The sequence below is a fragment of the Phalaenopsis equestris genome, unplaced genomic scaffold (assembly GCF_001263595.1).
Source record: "Phalaenopsis equestris unplaced genomic scaffold, ASM126359v1 Scaffold000754, whole genome shotgun sequence".
In the NCBI taxonomy this organism is placed as follows: Eukaryota; Viridiplantae; Streptophyta; class Magnoliopsida; order Asparagales; family Orchidaceae; genus Phalaenopsis; species Phalaenopsis equestris.
The window spans coordinates 32,608-50,076 of NW_018165194.1; the positions used below are offsets into that span (position 1 = coordinate 32,608).

The 17,469-nt window shown below is 36.0% G+C and overlaps 2 protein-coding genes across 13 annotated transcripts in view; one reads left to right on the top strand and one right to left on the bottom strand.

Moving 5' to 3' along the window:
• The window catches only part of LOC110030715, a 15,265-nt gene extending 9,495 nt beyond the window's left edge, over positions 1-5,770 (top strand). Inside the window, exons 5-7 of the mRNA XM_020733590.1 lie at positions 4,588-4,713; positions 4,902-5,054; positions 5,446-5,770. Coding sequence (XP_020589249.1) covers positions 4,588-4,713; positions 4,902-5,041 — 266 coding nt within the window. The 3' untranslated portion in view covers positions 5,042-5,054; positions 5,446-5,770. The remainder of the gene's footprint in view (positions 1-4,587; positions 4,714-4,901; positions 5,055-5,445) is intronic.
• Positions 5,771-6,801: 1,031 nt separating this feature from the next.
• LOC110030700 (protein MON2 homolog) overlaps positions 6,802-17,469 on the bottom strand; it is a 109,615-nt gene continuing 98,947 nt past the window's right edge. For all 12 annotated transcript variants that reach the window (XM_020733562.1, XM_020733561.1, XM_020733559.1 and 9 more), the window contains 12 exons: positions 16,343-16,471; positions 16,159-16,250; positions 15,650-15,765; positions 15,447-15,559; positions 13,999-14,122; positions 13,779-13,897; positions 12,938-13,392; positions 11,040-11,361; positions 10,811-10,950; positions 9,978-10,099; positions 9,606-9,810; positions 6,802-7,016 (listed from right to left, as the gene is read on the bottom strand). In XM_020733562.1, the coding sequence (XP_020589221.1) occupies positions 6,926-7,016; positions 9,606-9,810; positions 9,978-10,099; positions 10,811-10,950; positions 11,040-11,361; positions 12,938-13,392; positions 13,779-13,897; positions 13,999-14,122; positions 15,447-15,559; positions 15,650-15,765; positions 16,159-16,250; positions 16,343-16,471 (2,028 nt within the window). In that variant the 3' untranslated portion in view covers positions 6,802-6,925. The remainder of the gene's footprint in view (positions 7,017-9,605; positions 9,811-9,977; positions 10,100-10,810; positions 10,951-11,039; positions 11,362-12,937; positions 13,393-13,778; positions 13,898-13,998; positions 14,123-15,446; positions 15,560-15,649; positions 15,766-16,158; positions 16,251-16,342; positions 16,472-17,469) is intronic.

Genomic DNA, 17,469 nt, shown 5'->3' on the forward strand with positions numbered 1-17,469 from the left:
ACATGGGTATATATTTGTGTTTTTTGGTTTATATATATATATATATATATATATATATATAGGGTTTAGGGTTTAGGGTTTAGGGTTCCTCCTCGTGATTCATCATCTTCTTTCTCTTTCTTCTCCTCCTCGTGATTCATCATCTTCTTTCTCTTTCTTCTTCTCCTGGTGATTCATCATCTTCTTTCTCTTTATTCTTCTCCTGTTTGTTTTCATGAGTTTTATCATGGGTTTTATGGTGCAAAAGTTTTCTTAGGAATCGTTTAGATCGATTCCAGACTGGGAGATTTCAATCCTTTCCGCGGCAGACTTGAGAGAGATCCAGAGCATATATGTTCTCGACCCTTCCATCCAGCTTTGGCCGACAGCCAGTCACAAGCAAGCCACAAGTCATTTTTCCCCAGACTTAGTTTTCTACAAGGATCAATTCAAAATGGGTCTTTGATCGTCATTTTGTACGGAGCGACGATCGATCTTTGGCCAATGCGAAATCATACCTGCTTAGGTTCTTCTGAATTTCGTGGCGGCTATAATGACCTTCGTTCTTTTCTGTCGAAGGATGAAGATTCCTAGTCGATCGAACTGTTCAACCATTTTCTCTCCTTCAGTATCAGTGAAGATGGTTACGTTTAGTTCGCCGCTGGCCTTAAGATCCACCTGATAGGTCTTGAGAACAAGATTAAAGACTGGAAAACGAAGTTCTTGGTTGGTTGTGGTGGGGAATTGGTGGGGAATTGACACTAGCCCGGTGGAGTGTGAGATAAAGAAGGTGAGGACTTTGCCTGGCAACCTCAGGGACCATAAGGCGCTGATCGAGGGTCAGCACCTCTTGATATTTCAATACCTCAATTCGGAGATGATAGAGCGCATGATCCACTGGGACGGTTCTGAGGCAATGACCGAAGGGCTGTGAGCATCGTCTGACAATTGGGAGGTGGTCAGAGAGAAGGCTGCTGAGAAGCGGGTAGCTTCGTAACAGGGAAAGGCGACTTTCCTTCGTTCGTACGGGACAAGGGCCGGTTTGGCCTATTTGGATCAGCTGAAAGTGTCGAAGGTAAGCTGATCTTTCTCGTACTAGTCGCTTTTATGTGCGGAAGTGTGGTACTTGTGTTATTTTTGTTGTCTTGTTTTGAAGGGAGCGATGAGGACGCCTTCCGGCCTCCGAGTGCGCTGGATTTTGGAGCTTCATCGGCCCGCCCCTTGATCGGCGAGGTCCCCGGTGAGACTTTGTTGCTGTGTTTTCACGATCGAGCGGATGAGAGTCGCTCCTCCCATCATATCTCTATAGGGAGTGAGTCGGAGGGAGAATCGGGGGCTGCTGAAATTGTGGAGGGAGACTCCCCTTGGAAAAAAAAGGGAAAGCCCCAATTTTAGTGACAGAGTTGCCTCATCCGAAAAGAGGAGGAATTCCGCCTGAGTGGACCTCTTCTCATGACCGAGGGGCAGGAGTTTGCACGAGCGACCATTACGCTCTTCTTAATAGGGAAACTGAGTGGCACCCTTGCACCCCTTTAAATGGGGATTACCCGTCGATCTTGATAGAGACCTTTTGGTCCCCCTCCTTTAAAAAGACTTTGGACTCGATGGATCGGAGAAATGTGTGTCAGGCGGCTAATCATTATCACGCGCTTGCATCGGAAGCCTTGCATTTCCAGGGGATTTTCTTGGATAGGGCCGAAGAACAAATTGAGAGGTTTGCCTTGCGAATACAAAATTTAAAACGAAAAACCGTCATGGCGAGGAAAAATTTAAGCTGTCTGTGGAGGAACGAGACTTGGAAGCTCGGAACACGAGGCTCAAGTGATGCCACTTCTCAAGTAGAACAAAGAATTAAAAGAGATGTCCTCGATGATTACTCGGGAAGAGCATGTCGAGGGTCTCACCCGCCAGATTACCGTCAACACTTCCCTGGCTATTGAGATATTCGTGAAGCATAAGTTAGTCGATCCTAAGTGGCAGGATATGGAGGAGTTTGGCATGCTTCTTTCGAATACAGGGGACAAAGAGAAAGAATCTTCGAATGGGAAGTCAGGTGACGTCAGGGGCACGGAAGAAATTAGAGAGGAGGATGTTGGGGAATCTTCGAATGTTTAGAGTGCTCTTCCATTTTCTCTCTCATTTTATTTTTTTCTGTTTTTTGTTTTATGTAAGAAAAGGAAGATCATTCGAGTTTTTGTAAAAGATTTTTTGTGTAAAAGATTTTGAAGCCAAAAGTCTTGTTTCTTAGAAGTTGAAGTACTTAGCAGTCCTCCGTTTAATTTCTTCTTGTTGAAGGGTTGCGTTGGCTCGATTTTCTTTGATGAGGTCCAGGGCTAGCTTGAACCCTTCGTCGTTCGCCTCGCACCATTCTTTTAGGTCCCTTTCGTCGAGGTCCAAGGCGGCGAGCACTCTCTGGCTATATAGTTGTTGTAGCATGACTTCCATTATGCGAGACAACATGAAGGGAGTTTGTGTTGTCGGTGAAAATGTCGTTGTTCGAATTGCCCAAAATACTAAAGGGATTAGGTCTATCTATTTGCTCTTCGGTCCTACCTTTTTCCTTAAAAAAATTTTGAATAACCTTGTTCGAGGTCCCTGCCTGCCCATTAGTTTGAGGGTGATGTACGGACGCAAACTTGAGATTGATCCCTTGACTCTTGTAAAAATATTGGAATTTTTTGTCAGCAAATTGGTTTCATTGTCGGCAATTATTACTGGAGGCAATCCATATCGGCAAATCAGGTTGGTAAAGATGAAATTTCAGACTACTTCCGCTGTTATGTGGGCGAGGGGCAGGGCTTCGTTCTATCTATTTGGAGAAGTAATCGACGACCACCAGCAGGAACTTTCGTTGTCCTCTCAACGGAGGAAAATGTCAAAGGATGTCGAGACCCCACATGGTGAAAGGCCAAGGGCTGATGATTGGATGAAGCATTTGAGTCGGTTGATGACACAATATGGTATGTATTTTTGACACTGTGCGCACCTTCGATAGTATTATTCTGCGTCTTTGAGCAGGTTTGGTCAAAATTATACCTGCCACTGGATTTGGTGGGCTAACGGCTTTCCCCCAGAATGATTTCAGCATTCCCCGTCATGAACTTCTCGGAGGATATTTTCAAACTCGTCTTCTCCGACACACTTCAAATATAAGGATGTGGCCAATTTTCTAAAAAGTTTTCTCTCGAACAATAAGTACTGGGCAACTTTAAATTTGAATCTCATGTAGTTGGTGATCTCCTCGTCAATCTCCCCTATGTGTAGGTAGCATACGTACTGGTTAATCCAGCTTTTCTTTTCCTCGCTATGGATTTCCATTGCTAGTGGTTCTTCGATCGAAGGTCGACTGAGTTTTCGAGATTGCCCCTCTCCCAGATGAAGGCTTCATGACAGGTCAACGATTTGATTTTCTTCTCTTCAAACGTGCTCAATTTTTAAACTAGTGAATCAGCCAATCTCCGTCTTTATCTTTCCAATTTATTTTGCCATTGTCTCGTCCCTTGTTTTGAACTCTCCATTGATCTGGTTAAATGCTAAAATGGTATGAGGAACAACAAAGAGAGAGGTAACTAATTAGTACATTATTTTCTGATCTTTTTACTATTTCATTATTCTAAGCAAGATCATGGCACATATGGTTGGTTTGAATTGTGGCTGGATAAATCAATAAGCTCAACTAATCTCATGTTGAACGTGAGTTGATTAAGCTTTAAAGTTGACAACCAATCGCATGCATCAATAAATGGACTTAATGATAAAAAAACTATTGTCATGTTACGTTTTTGATCCGAACTTACTTGTGTGTGCAATATTTGTATTGCATAACTTATTGATCATAAAAAGCAATACATCTGTATATTAAATGAGTCTAGATGTTAGCTCTCTCATTAGACTCCTCATTTTTCAAGTTTCTAACCACTATTAGTGATGCAGGACATCTTAGGCCTAATGTTTACCGATGCAGATCTATGATGAGATGCACAATTTCCACATTCATGGTCAAATTTATTGTCACAAACTTCTGATTGAGATAATTATTGACCACTTTAGATGATAACTAGAAATATTTATAATTCCCAGCAATGATAATTGAACTGTTTTCTAATAGATAATTTTAAAAATAGATTGTACCGGATATGAACAGATTCAATTACTTGATCTGACTAATTACAAGAAATTGGTGAATAAGAATAAGTGGGTTAAGTGATCACCTAATAAAATAATTAGGCCTTAGGTTGGAGTGAGTAGATCATTTCCCCCAAATTTTTAGAAGGTTGATGAGAATTTCATGCAGATTACTTTTCCTAAATATAATTGTCGTCTCTATTAACAGTGTTTTAATCCAGATTATTCTCCTCTTCCATCTACCACTCTTCATTGTTCTAAGCAAAACATATAATGCAAATTTGTATAAATCTACCAACCTTACTAAGCATATTAATTCTTTAATAAATGATAAATATAATCTTATCATAATTTAACATAAGATAATCTGTATTGTCAGCATTTATGCTGCTTATAAATTACTATATTAATGCTCTGAAAGGAGGATTAATTTGTAGTTTGCAAATCAGAAAATTTTGAGTCTGTATTTGTGAAATTATGTAGATGAAAGGAGGATGAAAGTAGTAGAGATGGGTGGAGCTCAGGATCTTCTGATAATGTTGGAAGGTGCTAAAGATGACAAGACACGCAAAGAAGCTTTGAAAGCTCTTCTTGCTCTTTCTCACTCTGGTGCGCTTTTCTTGTCAATTCAACAATATTACTCTTTAAAAAAAAAAAACTGCTATTTCTTCATTTTGCTAATACTCAATATTACTCTTCTAAAAAAAAAACTGCTATTTCTTCATTTTGCTAATACTTAGAATGTGAATACCTCTATTCTGATTATTTTACATTTGGTCTTAAATTTCTAATAACAGATGCTGTTGCCGAGATATTGCAACAGGCTAATGCTGCTATTATTGTTGCTTCTGCTCCAGATTCTTCTGAGTTTGATGAGATTGGCAATTGCAAGTCTAGTTTGTTAAAGCGGCTTAGAGAATTCCAGAAGTTGCATTGAGTTGATGTTACTGGTTTGTGTCTCAATTCTCTCCAACTGTGATTTATCATATTGGTTTTGTTTACTGTTCCTTCACATAGACAATAGATTTATAATTGCACTATTCCTATTGTTTATGAGAAAAAATTGCATCAGGAGCTGTTCAAAGAAAGATGTATTTTGAGTAGAGGTTCATGAATCAAAACAGCACACCATGTAGCAAGACTTTTATATGAAAGTCAATAAATTTTTTTTATTATAATAAAAGTACTTTTTATAATATGTATAACTTGAGCAATTTTAATCAGAATTATTAAAAATTAATAGTTAATGTGCTTTTAACTCCGGCCTCCATAATTAATCAAGGCCCTCAACCACGAACCACATACACAATTTGATCGAGTTCAATGTTGATGTGCATGCAGGTGTGTGTATGGAGTGGGACTACTAAGGTGAGGGCTTGCTCAAAGGATGAGAGAAATGACACACAAGCACATAGGTGAAACATCAACTGCGACACATACAAAAAGCTAACGCCATAAATACCATCTACAATATTGACAACGGACTATTGCCTTCATAGCAATCAACTACGGCTCTTGTAGTCTGCTATCACCAAAAACTTCATTAATTACGGTCAGACCTTATAACTCCATCTTCTCTAATTAAAGAGAAGAGTAGATCTGTACGTGCACCATCATAGTGGATTCTTTTAATTGAACTAGACACAATGATTTTTTCCTTTTTCAGAAGTTTCCACGTAAAAAGTTAATATGTCTCTTCTTGCTTATTTTACTTTTATATATGTTTTTGATTGATTATTGTGCAATGCTAAGATGATAATTCTTTTCTTTATCGCTACGGGCGTTCTATCACGTATGAGAGTGAATTATATCTTGATTTAAAAAAAATAATAAGACTATGTTACTCGTTTTGATATTGCACATAGTCAATCTGACTTGGTAGATGTTTGATTATGGTTTGAACTTGATAAAAAAAATTAATAAATAAATCAAACATAAGTTTAAAACTCAAATCATGTTCAAATTTCTTCAAATTACATATGAAAATAAAACACATGAACTTACACATAATACTCAATTCGATTCATTTCAGTTATAACTCAAGGTACTACAGCTATCTAATACAATGACATGAGTGAGGGCCAGGATTACCGCTCCCCTCTTATGTTGATTTAACATTCAAAGAGCTATATTCGATGATAAGTTTGTCGGCTAATTATGGATTTAATATTCAAATAGCTATATTCGATGATAAGTTTGTCAGCTAATTATGGGGGGCATAATCTCAACAAATTTAAATCTCTGTTATATAAAAAAAAAAAAATCAATAAGACATTTACATATATACCAACCAATTTTCATGTATTCACATATCCAGCACAAATTTTACTTGTAAGTATAAATATCAAGCTTTTGGTGTTAGATATGTTAATACATAAGAATTGTGTGGTATGGTATGTGTGTAAATTTATCTATTTTAAATTATATTAAATGGACTAATAAACAATAAAAAATACGACTGAAAATGAATCTGATGTAAATTAGTTTAATTCAACTTAAAATTGGTTGTGTGTGCCTGCATATTACCTGAATTAAGAATTCAAAATATTACTTTTAAATAAATTGTTAGGGTTAAATGACAAGCTAAAAACAGACATGAAAATGACTGCTTTTTACCTCCATTCAAAATTGCCCTACTCTTCTAACGCTTTTATCATTTACAACGTGGAATTAGGGAAAATTGCTACAATAAAGACAAAGAAAAGTTGTATTTTCTCTTTATTTCAGTTTTTAAAATAATGTAATCATAAAAAAGTAAACATAGTGAATGAACAAAACATACACGCAATAAATGAATAAAAGTTTAGAAGGGGATTTGTGGTCATGAATCTGCATGAGTTGATTTCTGTAACCCCAACTCCTCTGCAACAAGTCTAAGGAGGACTTGAACTAGCTCTCTTATTCTTGATTCCCTGCAACAAATAGTTCTCATTAAAAGATCAACGAAAGAACTCTCGAAATGATTCAGCCTAAAGAAATTTATTTGGAATGTATTTTTATGAATGTATACAATTGCTGGAAGTAACTGGGTTTTCAAGTAAGCTTTACTTTGTAGAGTTTTACTTTTTCTTTGCATTTTCAAAAGGTGATTTTGTTTGTATGAAATGTGATTCAGAAAATAAGAAGACTTGCATACATACCACTCAATTCCTATGTATTTACACATCTAGCACCTAAACTTCAATTTTTACATATATGCCACCTTACTTATGTATGAAAACAAGTATTTCACCTTTTAAATGTTAAAATGATAGCATTTTTTATGTTATATGAATGATTTCAGTAGTATACATGTAAAAACTAATGTTTAGGTATTAAATATGAAAACATATAGGAATTAGGTGGCATGCATGTAAATTGTAGAGAACTGATTTGGAGAGGAATAATTATCTCTTTATTGTATTATTCACATGTAGGGTACATATTTATAGGGAAAACAATCTCTCTTAATTTACAAACGGACCAAATATATCTAACCTAAATTAGGAAAGAAAATAATTCTAAAATGAAAAATAAAATAACATAAAATGAGAAGGTAATAAAAAAATTAAGAGTTTCATAAGTTGTCGCAATCAAATCCTTCACAAAATCTTCTCAGATTTCTACACTCCCTCTCAAGTTGAGTCGTAGAAGTTGTAGAGACCAAGTTTGATATTAAACTCTAAGAAAGCGCTTAAAGAAAGAGCTTTGTTAAAAACATCAACAACTTGTTGGTTTCTCGGGATGTAGCTTAGCTGTATAATTTCCCCATTAATCATTTCAGAGATGAAATGTCTATCAACTACAATATGTATTGTACCATTAAGCTATGGTGAAGACCAACAAGTCTATCAACTTTAGTAAGAATCCTATAGCATTAAGCTTTAGTGCTCGAATCTCTTATTCAACTACTTTCCTCCATTCTAGACTTTCAAGGGCTTCGTGAATGAAGTTAAGAATATACATATTATCAATGTTAGAAACAAAAGATTTGTAGGACGAGGATAGTTTTCCATAAGCTACACACTCTTGAATTGGATATCTAATGTTTTCCTTGTCACCCGCATCGGAAGGAGACAGAGATAACTCGTGATTACTAGACTCTTCTTCACTAAAAATTATAGACGAATGCTGACTCGGGAATGTCAACGACCAAGAGGGAAGCTCAGGTGAGCGGTTTGAGCCTTCCAAGTACTTAATTGAATTTCCCTTTCTTCTTCCTCCTTTCCTTTACAGCTCGAGCACTCGACAGAGCCGGTCGAGCTCTCTATCAGGCACAAAGCAGAGAGATCAATCAGGCATGTAATTTTGTCGTCTTCTTCTCCTCCTCCTGCTTCTTCTTCCTCTACCTCACTCTCTCGATCTCTCACACTCCCTCTCTCGTACTCTCACTCGCTTCCTCTATCTCTCACTAGGTTCATATGAGAGGAGACGAGGAAAAATCATCGTCTTAATGCTCCCATGAGCAGTGAGCTTCTCATTCAAAACCTGCACAACAAGTGTCGTGAATAGGTAATTTGTTTTAATAAATTAATTAATTATTTTTTTCTTTAAATTATTTATTATTACAAAATCCTCCAAAAGATCTCAGATTTTCATTTAATGCCCTAAAATACTAAAAATATCACCATCTCAGTTGTGCAGACTTCATAGGTGGACCCAAGGTGGGGGCACCAGGGCACATTTTACCACAAGCATGGACCTACACCATTGAACATTAGATATATATATGTGTGTGTGCGTGTACGTGCGCGCGCACGCACAAGCTTTGGCCTGTTGGTTAGCGGGGTTTCTGTAAGTCCTCTCAGGTCAAGGGTTCGAATCCCAGTGGTGCGGTGATCCTCGAATGAACACATGGCGTGGACTTCTCACCATAGGGCCTACCGCATAAGGAATCGGTATTTTGACCTCTGACAAGAACATTAACAACTAAGAAGAATATAGGGGAAGATCGCGCAAAGGCATAACATTAACAAAACCAAATTTAATTAAAACCAAATTCAGTTATCACATGCTGCCTGACTAATTATGTTGTTTATAACCTAATGAGTATGACATTTATATGCATATAAAAAATTTTCATGTACGGTATCTTGCTTTGTTTCTTATGTATTTATATATACAAAATTTGATATTTACACATAAAATCTTGGTGTCATAAATTTATCTATAAAAATATGTATTTTACTTTTAAAAGGATAGTGATGGTAGTATTTCTGTGTAATGTTAAAGATTTGAGTAGCATACTTGTAAATATGAAAGTTTAGGTGTTAAAAATGTAAATACAAAAAGAATTTTGTGTTTTGTATGTAAATGTCCCTATTTTTTGTGATCGTATACCCGTCATTGAAAGACACAGTAAAGGAGAAAATTTTATCGTGTAGCCTGAATACAATTTTTATTTTCCAATACCACGAATAATACATTTTGCAAATTGCAAGAGTCTCGAGGAATATAAGATCATAAAAAATAAAAAATAAAAAATAAAAACTTGGTGAAGGAAAATATTATATAATGCATACCTTGAAACCACTAGCTCACAAATTGAAGGAAACAAAACCAATAGATGAGCATGGCAGCTACGAATCTCACTATTTTCAATTTTTTCCTTGAGGTGTGCTGGTATATTCAGAACAGAAGCTGTATCAGAATGAATAACCATGCGAGCAAGCTCTTGCAGCACACAGAATGTTTCATTGGTTCTAACTGCCGGCAATGCATTTTCCCCTATAGTAATAAGAAAAATGAAATATTAAAAAAAAGTGAAAGATATATAGAGACATCTAAAAAATTAGGATTCTGACTTAGTACACCATTCAATAAATTTAAACAATAAGTTTCAATAGATTAACAGAAAGCTGAAGGTCTGTCTTAGCAAAGATTTAGGGAAGTACCTAGGTCGTTTTCATCACTTAAAAACTGCTGCAGTATGATCTCACAACGCTTCATAAGAATATCAATTGAAACGGAGCTAATGGTTGCCCGTTCTGGAGGCCAATCATCTTCAAAACGAAAACTAAATACCATCAAAACACAAAAAAAAAAAAAAAGTTAGTAACCCTGAAGAGGAAACAAAATCAGGAAAATTATGAAATAAAAATTCCAATCCCTCACTTGTGCTAATGACATAAAATAAACTATAACAATTAACATTCGGCTAAACAGCATGAACATGTTAACGATCAATTCATAAGAGGAATAAAGAGAATAAGAAAAAAGAAGCATTTACATATGCTTATGTATTTACATATCTCACACCTAAACTTTCATATCTACACAAATAGCACTCAAATCTTTAAAATCACATAAAATATAGAACTATTATCACTTTTTAAAACTGAAATACACATTTTCATGCATATAGATTTAAAGCATCAAAGTGCTTTGCATGTCAATAAAAAACCTTTTTTTTTTTATGTCAATATGAAAGCTTAAGTGTGAGATACGTAAATACAATAGAATTGTGTGCTACATATGTAAATTTCCCCAAAAGCTTTGAAAACTTTCGTGGACATTTTTACAGATTTAATGTTATGCATTAACTTACATTTTTATAAGTTTTGATTACAATTGAAAAGGTAACTTAAAAAATGACTCCTATTTAATTAAACAAAAACTCTAGGTCAAGTCTGACCTGCTAACTTATTAATAAAAATATTGTAGGAAAAAACAACAGATGAATTTAGAAGGCAAAGAGGTTGGAAAATTGCAGAAACTATAAAATTACCTGCATAAGGAAAACATCATCTGCAAGCAGCTTAAAGAGAATCTGCTGCAGTGTGAAGGCATTTGTCCAAGGCTCTCTAACGGCAGAGAGCCTGTTCTTGATGCACAGCGATCAAGAGTTGAAACTAGCCGGTGTAAAATCTGGAACAAAAATTGAAACAGTTCTTTCACTGCGCTCATGTTCAGTAAAGACAGTTTAATGAAAAACCAATTATAGGTATTCCAATTACCTCAACAGGAGCATCTATTTGTCCTTTAAGAATCATATCAGCGAGAACATTTAGGACATTCATTTCAATCACCTCATCAGCCTCTAGAGATTCTGCAGCACCATTCGAAGAAAGAGCGCGCCCGCAGGAACCAACAAGAAATAAGTCATACACATCAGCGACTTCTTTCCATAAGCGAGCTCTGGAATGTCTGTAAATGTGTGAATCTAATTTGATGTTGTTATCAGCTTCCATCAAGTCACCATTAATGATTCGATTGAAGCTCTCAACGGCCAATCTCCAAAGAGAGCCCTTTGGACTGTCTCTTCTAGTATTCATGCATCTGAAAGGAAATAGAAGACAAATGCTAAGCATGCATCGTTATATTAGATCCTGTTCATTACACAAATTTTTCTTGCACCAAGATTTTGTATTTCATATCCTACTTTTTCTCCCCAAACCATCTGGTTAAGGATGATAATGCCGGTGATTTGTAGTCTTCGCTGACATGGATATCAAATTTCACTATATTTTAATAGAATTTTGTTGTAATGAAGAAAAACTACTGCATTTCTATGGTGATTAAAAAACCAAATCAGCTCTAGTTCATGTTATATTTTTTCTCTTGTTTTAAAGCTCATTTATTACTGTCTAGTGTACAAGCCAATTGGTGGCCGGTATATAAAATATTGCTTAGGAATCAATAGTACTACCAATATGAATACCAGACACCGGAAATAGTCAAGTAAGTTAACTTTAGCAGCGTGATCAACAGAATTTCTAAAGAAAACACTAATCCTATAAACCAAAACTTAAGGAACCGTCTGGGACCACTTCTGTAATTTTTATTTTATTTTGTTTAAAATATGACTGATCATTTGATTAAAGTATGACTATTTTTGAAAACACTCAAAATAGCTAAAATTGTTTAGTGTTTTCAAAAACATGTTTATTTGTTTTTAGAAGAAAAAAATAAAAATATATAAAAACACCGAAGCGGGGAGTATCCCACGCAAGAGCGATTTTTCGCCACGGGAATCAGATTGCACTTCTGTACCTGGACCAAACCTGATACTAGAGATAAGCCAAAACCTAGTAGGAAAACATGATTTGTTACACCAAAACAACAGAGTTTTACAATCAAGACTCAAAACAGAAAATGGCATAAAACACAACACGAATTGGCCGGTGAACAGTGGTGAGAAGGCGGGAATAACTGGCGACAAGATGAAAGGGTCCAGTTAGGATTGCAGTTGAGTAAGTAAAAGGGAGAGGGAGGGTTGTGGTTGTGGCTATAATAGGTGGAGGGTGGTGGTTGCTGTAGGGAGGTTGGTCGTGAGCAGGAGGGAAAGGAAAGTGCAGGTTGGCGGCAGCAGGAGTTGAGGGGGGGATGATTTGCAGTTGGAGCAAATGGAGGGGGAAGGGTGTGCAGTTGTGCTGGACATAGGTGGGTGTTGGCGACACAGCAAGTGTGGATGGCGGCAGTAGGGTGTGAAGCTAAGAAGATTTATGGTACTAGCAGGTGGGGTGGAGCAAGGCAGGCCGCAAGGAAAACAATAGTGCTAGGACGTGAGGGAAGGTGGCAAAGAACAAGTAAATGGGAGTGAAATAACGAAGCATACACACCACTTCTGGACGAGTTACAACCAAAGACATGAATGAAGAATGGCACACACTTTGCATTATAAGCGATTACTAAGATAAGAAGGCATCATGTATGAGTTACAAGGATAATGCATCTTAAAATCAGGAAAATATGCTGAGAAAAAAATAAAAAGATGTTTTTTCGCACAATGACAGAATGCATCGATTTACGCAAATAAATTTCCTAAGGCCCCAAAAGGTAGAGGCTTTAAACTCTTTGGTACGCGCATAGATATTCTCTACAGAGGAAAGAAGTGAATAGAAAGAGTATTTACCTTCCAAGGCCTTTGATAATCTTAGGAAAAATGTTGCACTTTTCAGTTGATGGAGCCGCCAGAAAGAGTTCTATTATAACAGGTATGAGTTTTTCCATAAACAAATGGTTCCAATTACATACTGAAGTCTCATCGGGGGTGGCTTCACTAGTAGGAATACTGGGAGGTTCAGATCCACCGAAAACATTGCTGCTTGATTTAATCCAGGTTTCTTTGGTAGTTTCAGTGTTGCTAACGCCTGCAAAAGTGAAAGATCCCATTGCAGCACTACCCCTTCTGGAGCTTATGCCTGTATTTGGTTCCTCATCTTTCTTTTGGTGCATAGAAACTTCAGAACCGAGAAGATAGCAGAGAAGCAGCTGGAGAAGTGCAAACCATTCTGCAGAAAGATGTTCAGGAGGACGTAGAAGGGGTAGAATCTCCAAAATAGTACGCTGAATTGGTGATAGAATTCCCTGTACCAAAAATATTAGTGAAACAACAGACAGATGAAAAGACAATAAAAACCTTTCAAAAACTGCATTAGAAAGGTTACTTCGATTGACTTATCCAGTATAATCTACTCATGAAGAAGTCAACGTATATTGGAGAAAATCCACCAGAACAAGAATATAACTTTATGAGATATTGTAGGACAAACGAAATCTAAATAGTGCTCATACAAATTCTTACAACATCACTGTCCGCGTCTCTGGGGATCATAGAACATTAATTGCTAAATGTATAATCTACTCATGAAGAAGTCAACATATATTGGAGAATATCCACCAGAACAAGAATATAACTTTATGAGATATTGTAGGACAAACGAAATCTAAATGGTGCTGATAAAAATTCTTACAACTTCACTGTCCGCGTCTCTAGGGATCATAGAACATTTAATTGCTAAATGTATAGTCAATAAAAGCTTCAAGTACATGTCAGTATCAAACATACTCTTCGCTTGAACATACAAATCTCCTGAGACAAGTCGAACAAAATTATCTGTTACAAAAAACGATAGGGAAAAGGAAAATGCGTAAAAAAAAATTTCTAAAATAGAAATGGTAGCAGAACCTTACCAAGGCCATGCAAAATCTCTTGTTTCACCTTGACGGCTGAGTTAGTCCTACAGTCTGGTGATCTTTCAAGCGCAAGCTCATATACATCAAGTATGGATTTTATATATGGCAGTGCCAGATTTCCCTGATTCATATAAAATGGTCACCGGATAAAATTAGTTCAATGACAAAAAGAAAAGAAGAGAAAAAGGAAAATATTCCCATGCATGTGCACACTTGTATCGTATTATTATGCTAAAATGTACAAAATATACACTTATTTGTACTTTGTATGCAAAGATACATATAAAATAATAATGCAAGCACACAGGCCAATACACAAACATAAGCATATATACACCACATCCAATTGTGTGAAAACATCATTTTCCAATCAAATTTATTTTTCTTTAGTTTTTTGAGTAAATAAACACTCAGATTGAAAATCAACATGACTGATATTCATTAATAATTTGAAATTAGTTAGGTACCACAATTACTTGAATTCTACAAACTTTCATATGATACTTTTCACTTTATGTAGTACAGAAGTTGTTAAATGACCATGGTGTGTGTTTTTTGTATGGTGAAGGGCCAAGAAAATACAAGAATAACCTTTCACGTATATTTTGCCAAATATGTAAATGCGGGCATGCACAGATCTTGCTTGGTCTATATATTAAGAACGTGTATGCTTGCATACCCTTGTTTAAAAAAGCACTTGAGGTACAAGCCTCAAGGCAATCTTGAACTAAAATGCACAAAAAATGCCTCAAAGTTTTATGTCCTTTTGAGGCAACTCCTCAATTATATGGAGTAAAAAAATATATATTATACTATATTTTAATATAACATTAATATATATACTATATTATGATTATATATAACATATCTCATTCAATGCCCCAAAAACAATCAAAAGGTAATTTAAGCATCATTATTCAATTGTTATTAATTGTTCTTTTATTTTAAATTATATTAGATTTAATATTAATTGATATAGGTGGTAAGAAACATAGTGATCGGAGAAGATTTGGCATATACTGATGAAATAACATCAAATGATAAAATTTTTCCAATGATTCTTTTGAAGATGATGAAAGATTTTGATTCTCATTATGTATTTAAATTTTAAGTGAATGCTTAGCATGAATCTCATTCTAGCCTTTTATTTTATACGAAAATTTAAGATTATAATTTGTGATTTATGTGCTACTGATAATGAATGAAATCAAAATATGATGGTTCATGTCATATTATGAATTATTTTTAATTATATAAGTTTTTTCCTTTTTATATTCTGAGGTTTATGCCTTAATTTGCCTTGAGGCTAAAACCTCGCCGTGAAAAGGCAAAAGACCACAGTTCCCAATTTTACCTTTTAAACCTCATCGCATATGCGTGAAAATTGGATGGGACAGTGGTATTGCAGATAATTTTTTTTTATTCTTTTTTGTTTTGTAAATCACCTTTGAACAATGAGAACTAACAACTGTCTGTAAACAGCTTATTGCAGCAACAGCAACTTCCTTACTGCCATTCAGAATGCTATCTTCAATAAAGCGTAGCAAAAGCTCCCATCCTGCAATTCATAAAGGGCAGCCTGGTCACTAATTCGTAAAATAAATTGTCTCGATAGAATTGCCAATTACAACAACAAAGAGGCCTTCACCTGCGGAAAATTTGTTCAAACTCTGAAGGAAAGGAAAGAAAGAGCGTAGCAATCGAGTTATTCCACCAAGTACCAAAACAAGTGTTTCATCCCATTGCTTTTGTGCTGTATCACGACTGAAAAATTAAACTGGTTAGTCCTGAAAGAAAATCAAATAAGACAAGCTATTATGAGGGAACAAATAATTTAAAATAGGGGTATTTACATACATTATCACCCGATTCTTATGTATTTACATATCTAACTTACATTTACACCACCCAGATCTTTCATATCAAATAAAAAATATCATTATTTTAATTTTTAGAAGTGAAATATATATTTTTATCCCACCACAAGGTCGCAAGTTTAAATCGCACATATGCCCTTTGGGCTCAATTTTGCCAAAAGAAAAAAAAACACCTTTTCATGCATATGAAAGGCGGGCATGTGTGTAAAAATTGAAGTTCAGGTATTTTATATGTAAATACATAAGATTTGAGTACTATATAAATATTCCTTCAAAATACCTATGGTGGATGAGCATATGTACAGTTTTTCCTCTTCTTGTTCCTAGCTCTTTCCCTTTCCCTTGCCATTCATCACTAGATGAAGTTGCTGCCTGTCAAATAGTTCTTGAAATGCTCATATAGAGTCCTTCTATTCATGGAATCAAAGGCTAAAACGAGAGCAATTTATAAAGTACAAACATACCAAGTGTGAAACACATTCTAGGAGAGGTAATACGTATGTCCAAAGGCAATAATTCCACATGCTTTCCGATATCTTCTGCCCATGAATTCCAAGGGTTTGAAATAGAGTTCTGACTGCTGAATTCCTTACCTGAAAGTAAATCAGAATACAATGACTTTACCAATTCTTACCTGACAGTAAATCAAATTACAAAATGACAGAATACATAATAACTCTGCCACTTCGTTACTTGTCAGTAAATCAAACTACAAAATGACTTATTATCGCCATCAACTTCATTAGCCTTAACCTTAGTATTCGAGATCATTTTATGATTTATCATTATTCCTTTATTCCCACCGAGTACTGAAGGAGGTCTTAACCTATACCGAGCAAAATCTTTTTTAAAAAATTTAATTAAAATTATATTTGGCCTAGTCATCTTCCTTCTCAATCCTTCAACATAAACTCTATCCACCCATCAAGTTGGTTATACTGGAGTTAGCTAACGTGAGAAACACAAACATTATTACTGAAAATAAATAGTTGGTTACAATCAGACACACTAAAAAAAAGAAAAAACAACAAACACGACACATAAACTCAATAGGCGTTCAATCTAGGGATGGTGGTGGCTGGCTAGATGGAAGGGGAGGACGACATGTGGCTGGCTGAATGGTGAACAGTGACATTAGAAGGCTGGTAGAGCAGGGAACAGCAGGGTGGTATTTCCTGGTTGGTGGTTGTGAGGGGGAAGAGGGTGCGGCAAGACAAAACAGGATGGGTGATTGTGATAGACAGCAGCAAGGAGGGGAGTAAGTGATGGCAGGGTTTGATGCAGCAGAACAAGGTGGCAGCACGACAGGTTAAGGGGTGCGGCTGGGATGAACGACAAAAAGGGTTGGTAGGCGGTTGCAGGAAAATAACAGCTGCAGGCTGTTCGGCAGCGATGGGAAGTGTGTAGGTGAAAGAAGGTTGAGGATAGCCATCGTATCGGAATGAGATACAACCAGTGCACCACTTGCCCTCAAATACAACCCTAAAGGGGAAAACCTGAGACGTTAACGGCTGCCTCAACAGAAAATGTACGAAAAACTGCCCTAAATATGAATGAACAACTTATATATAATACTAGTTAACTTGGGGGG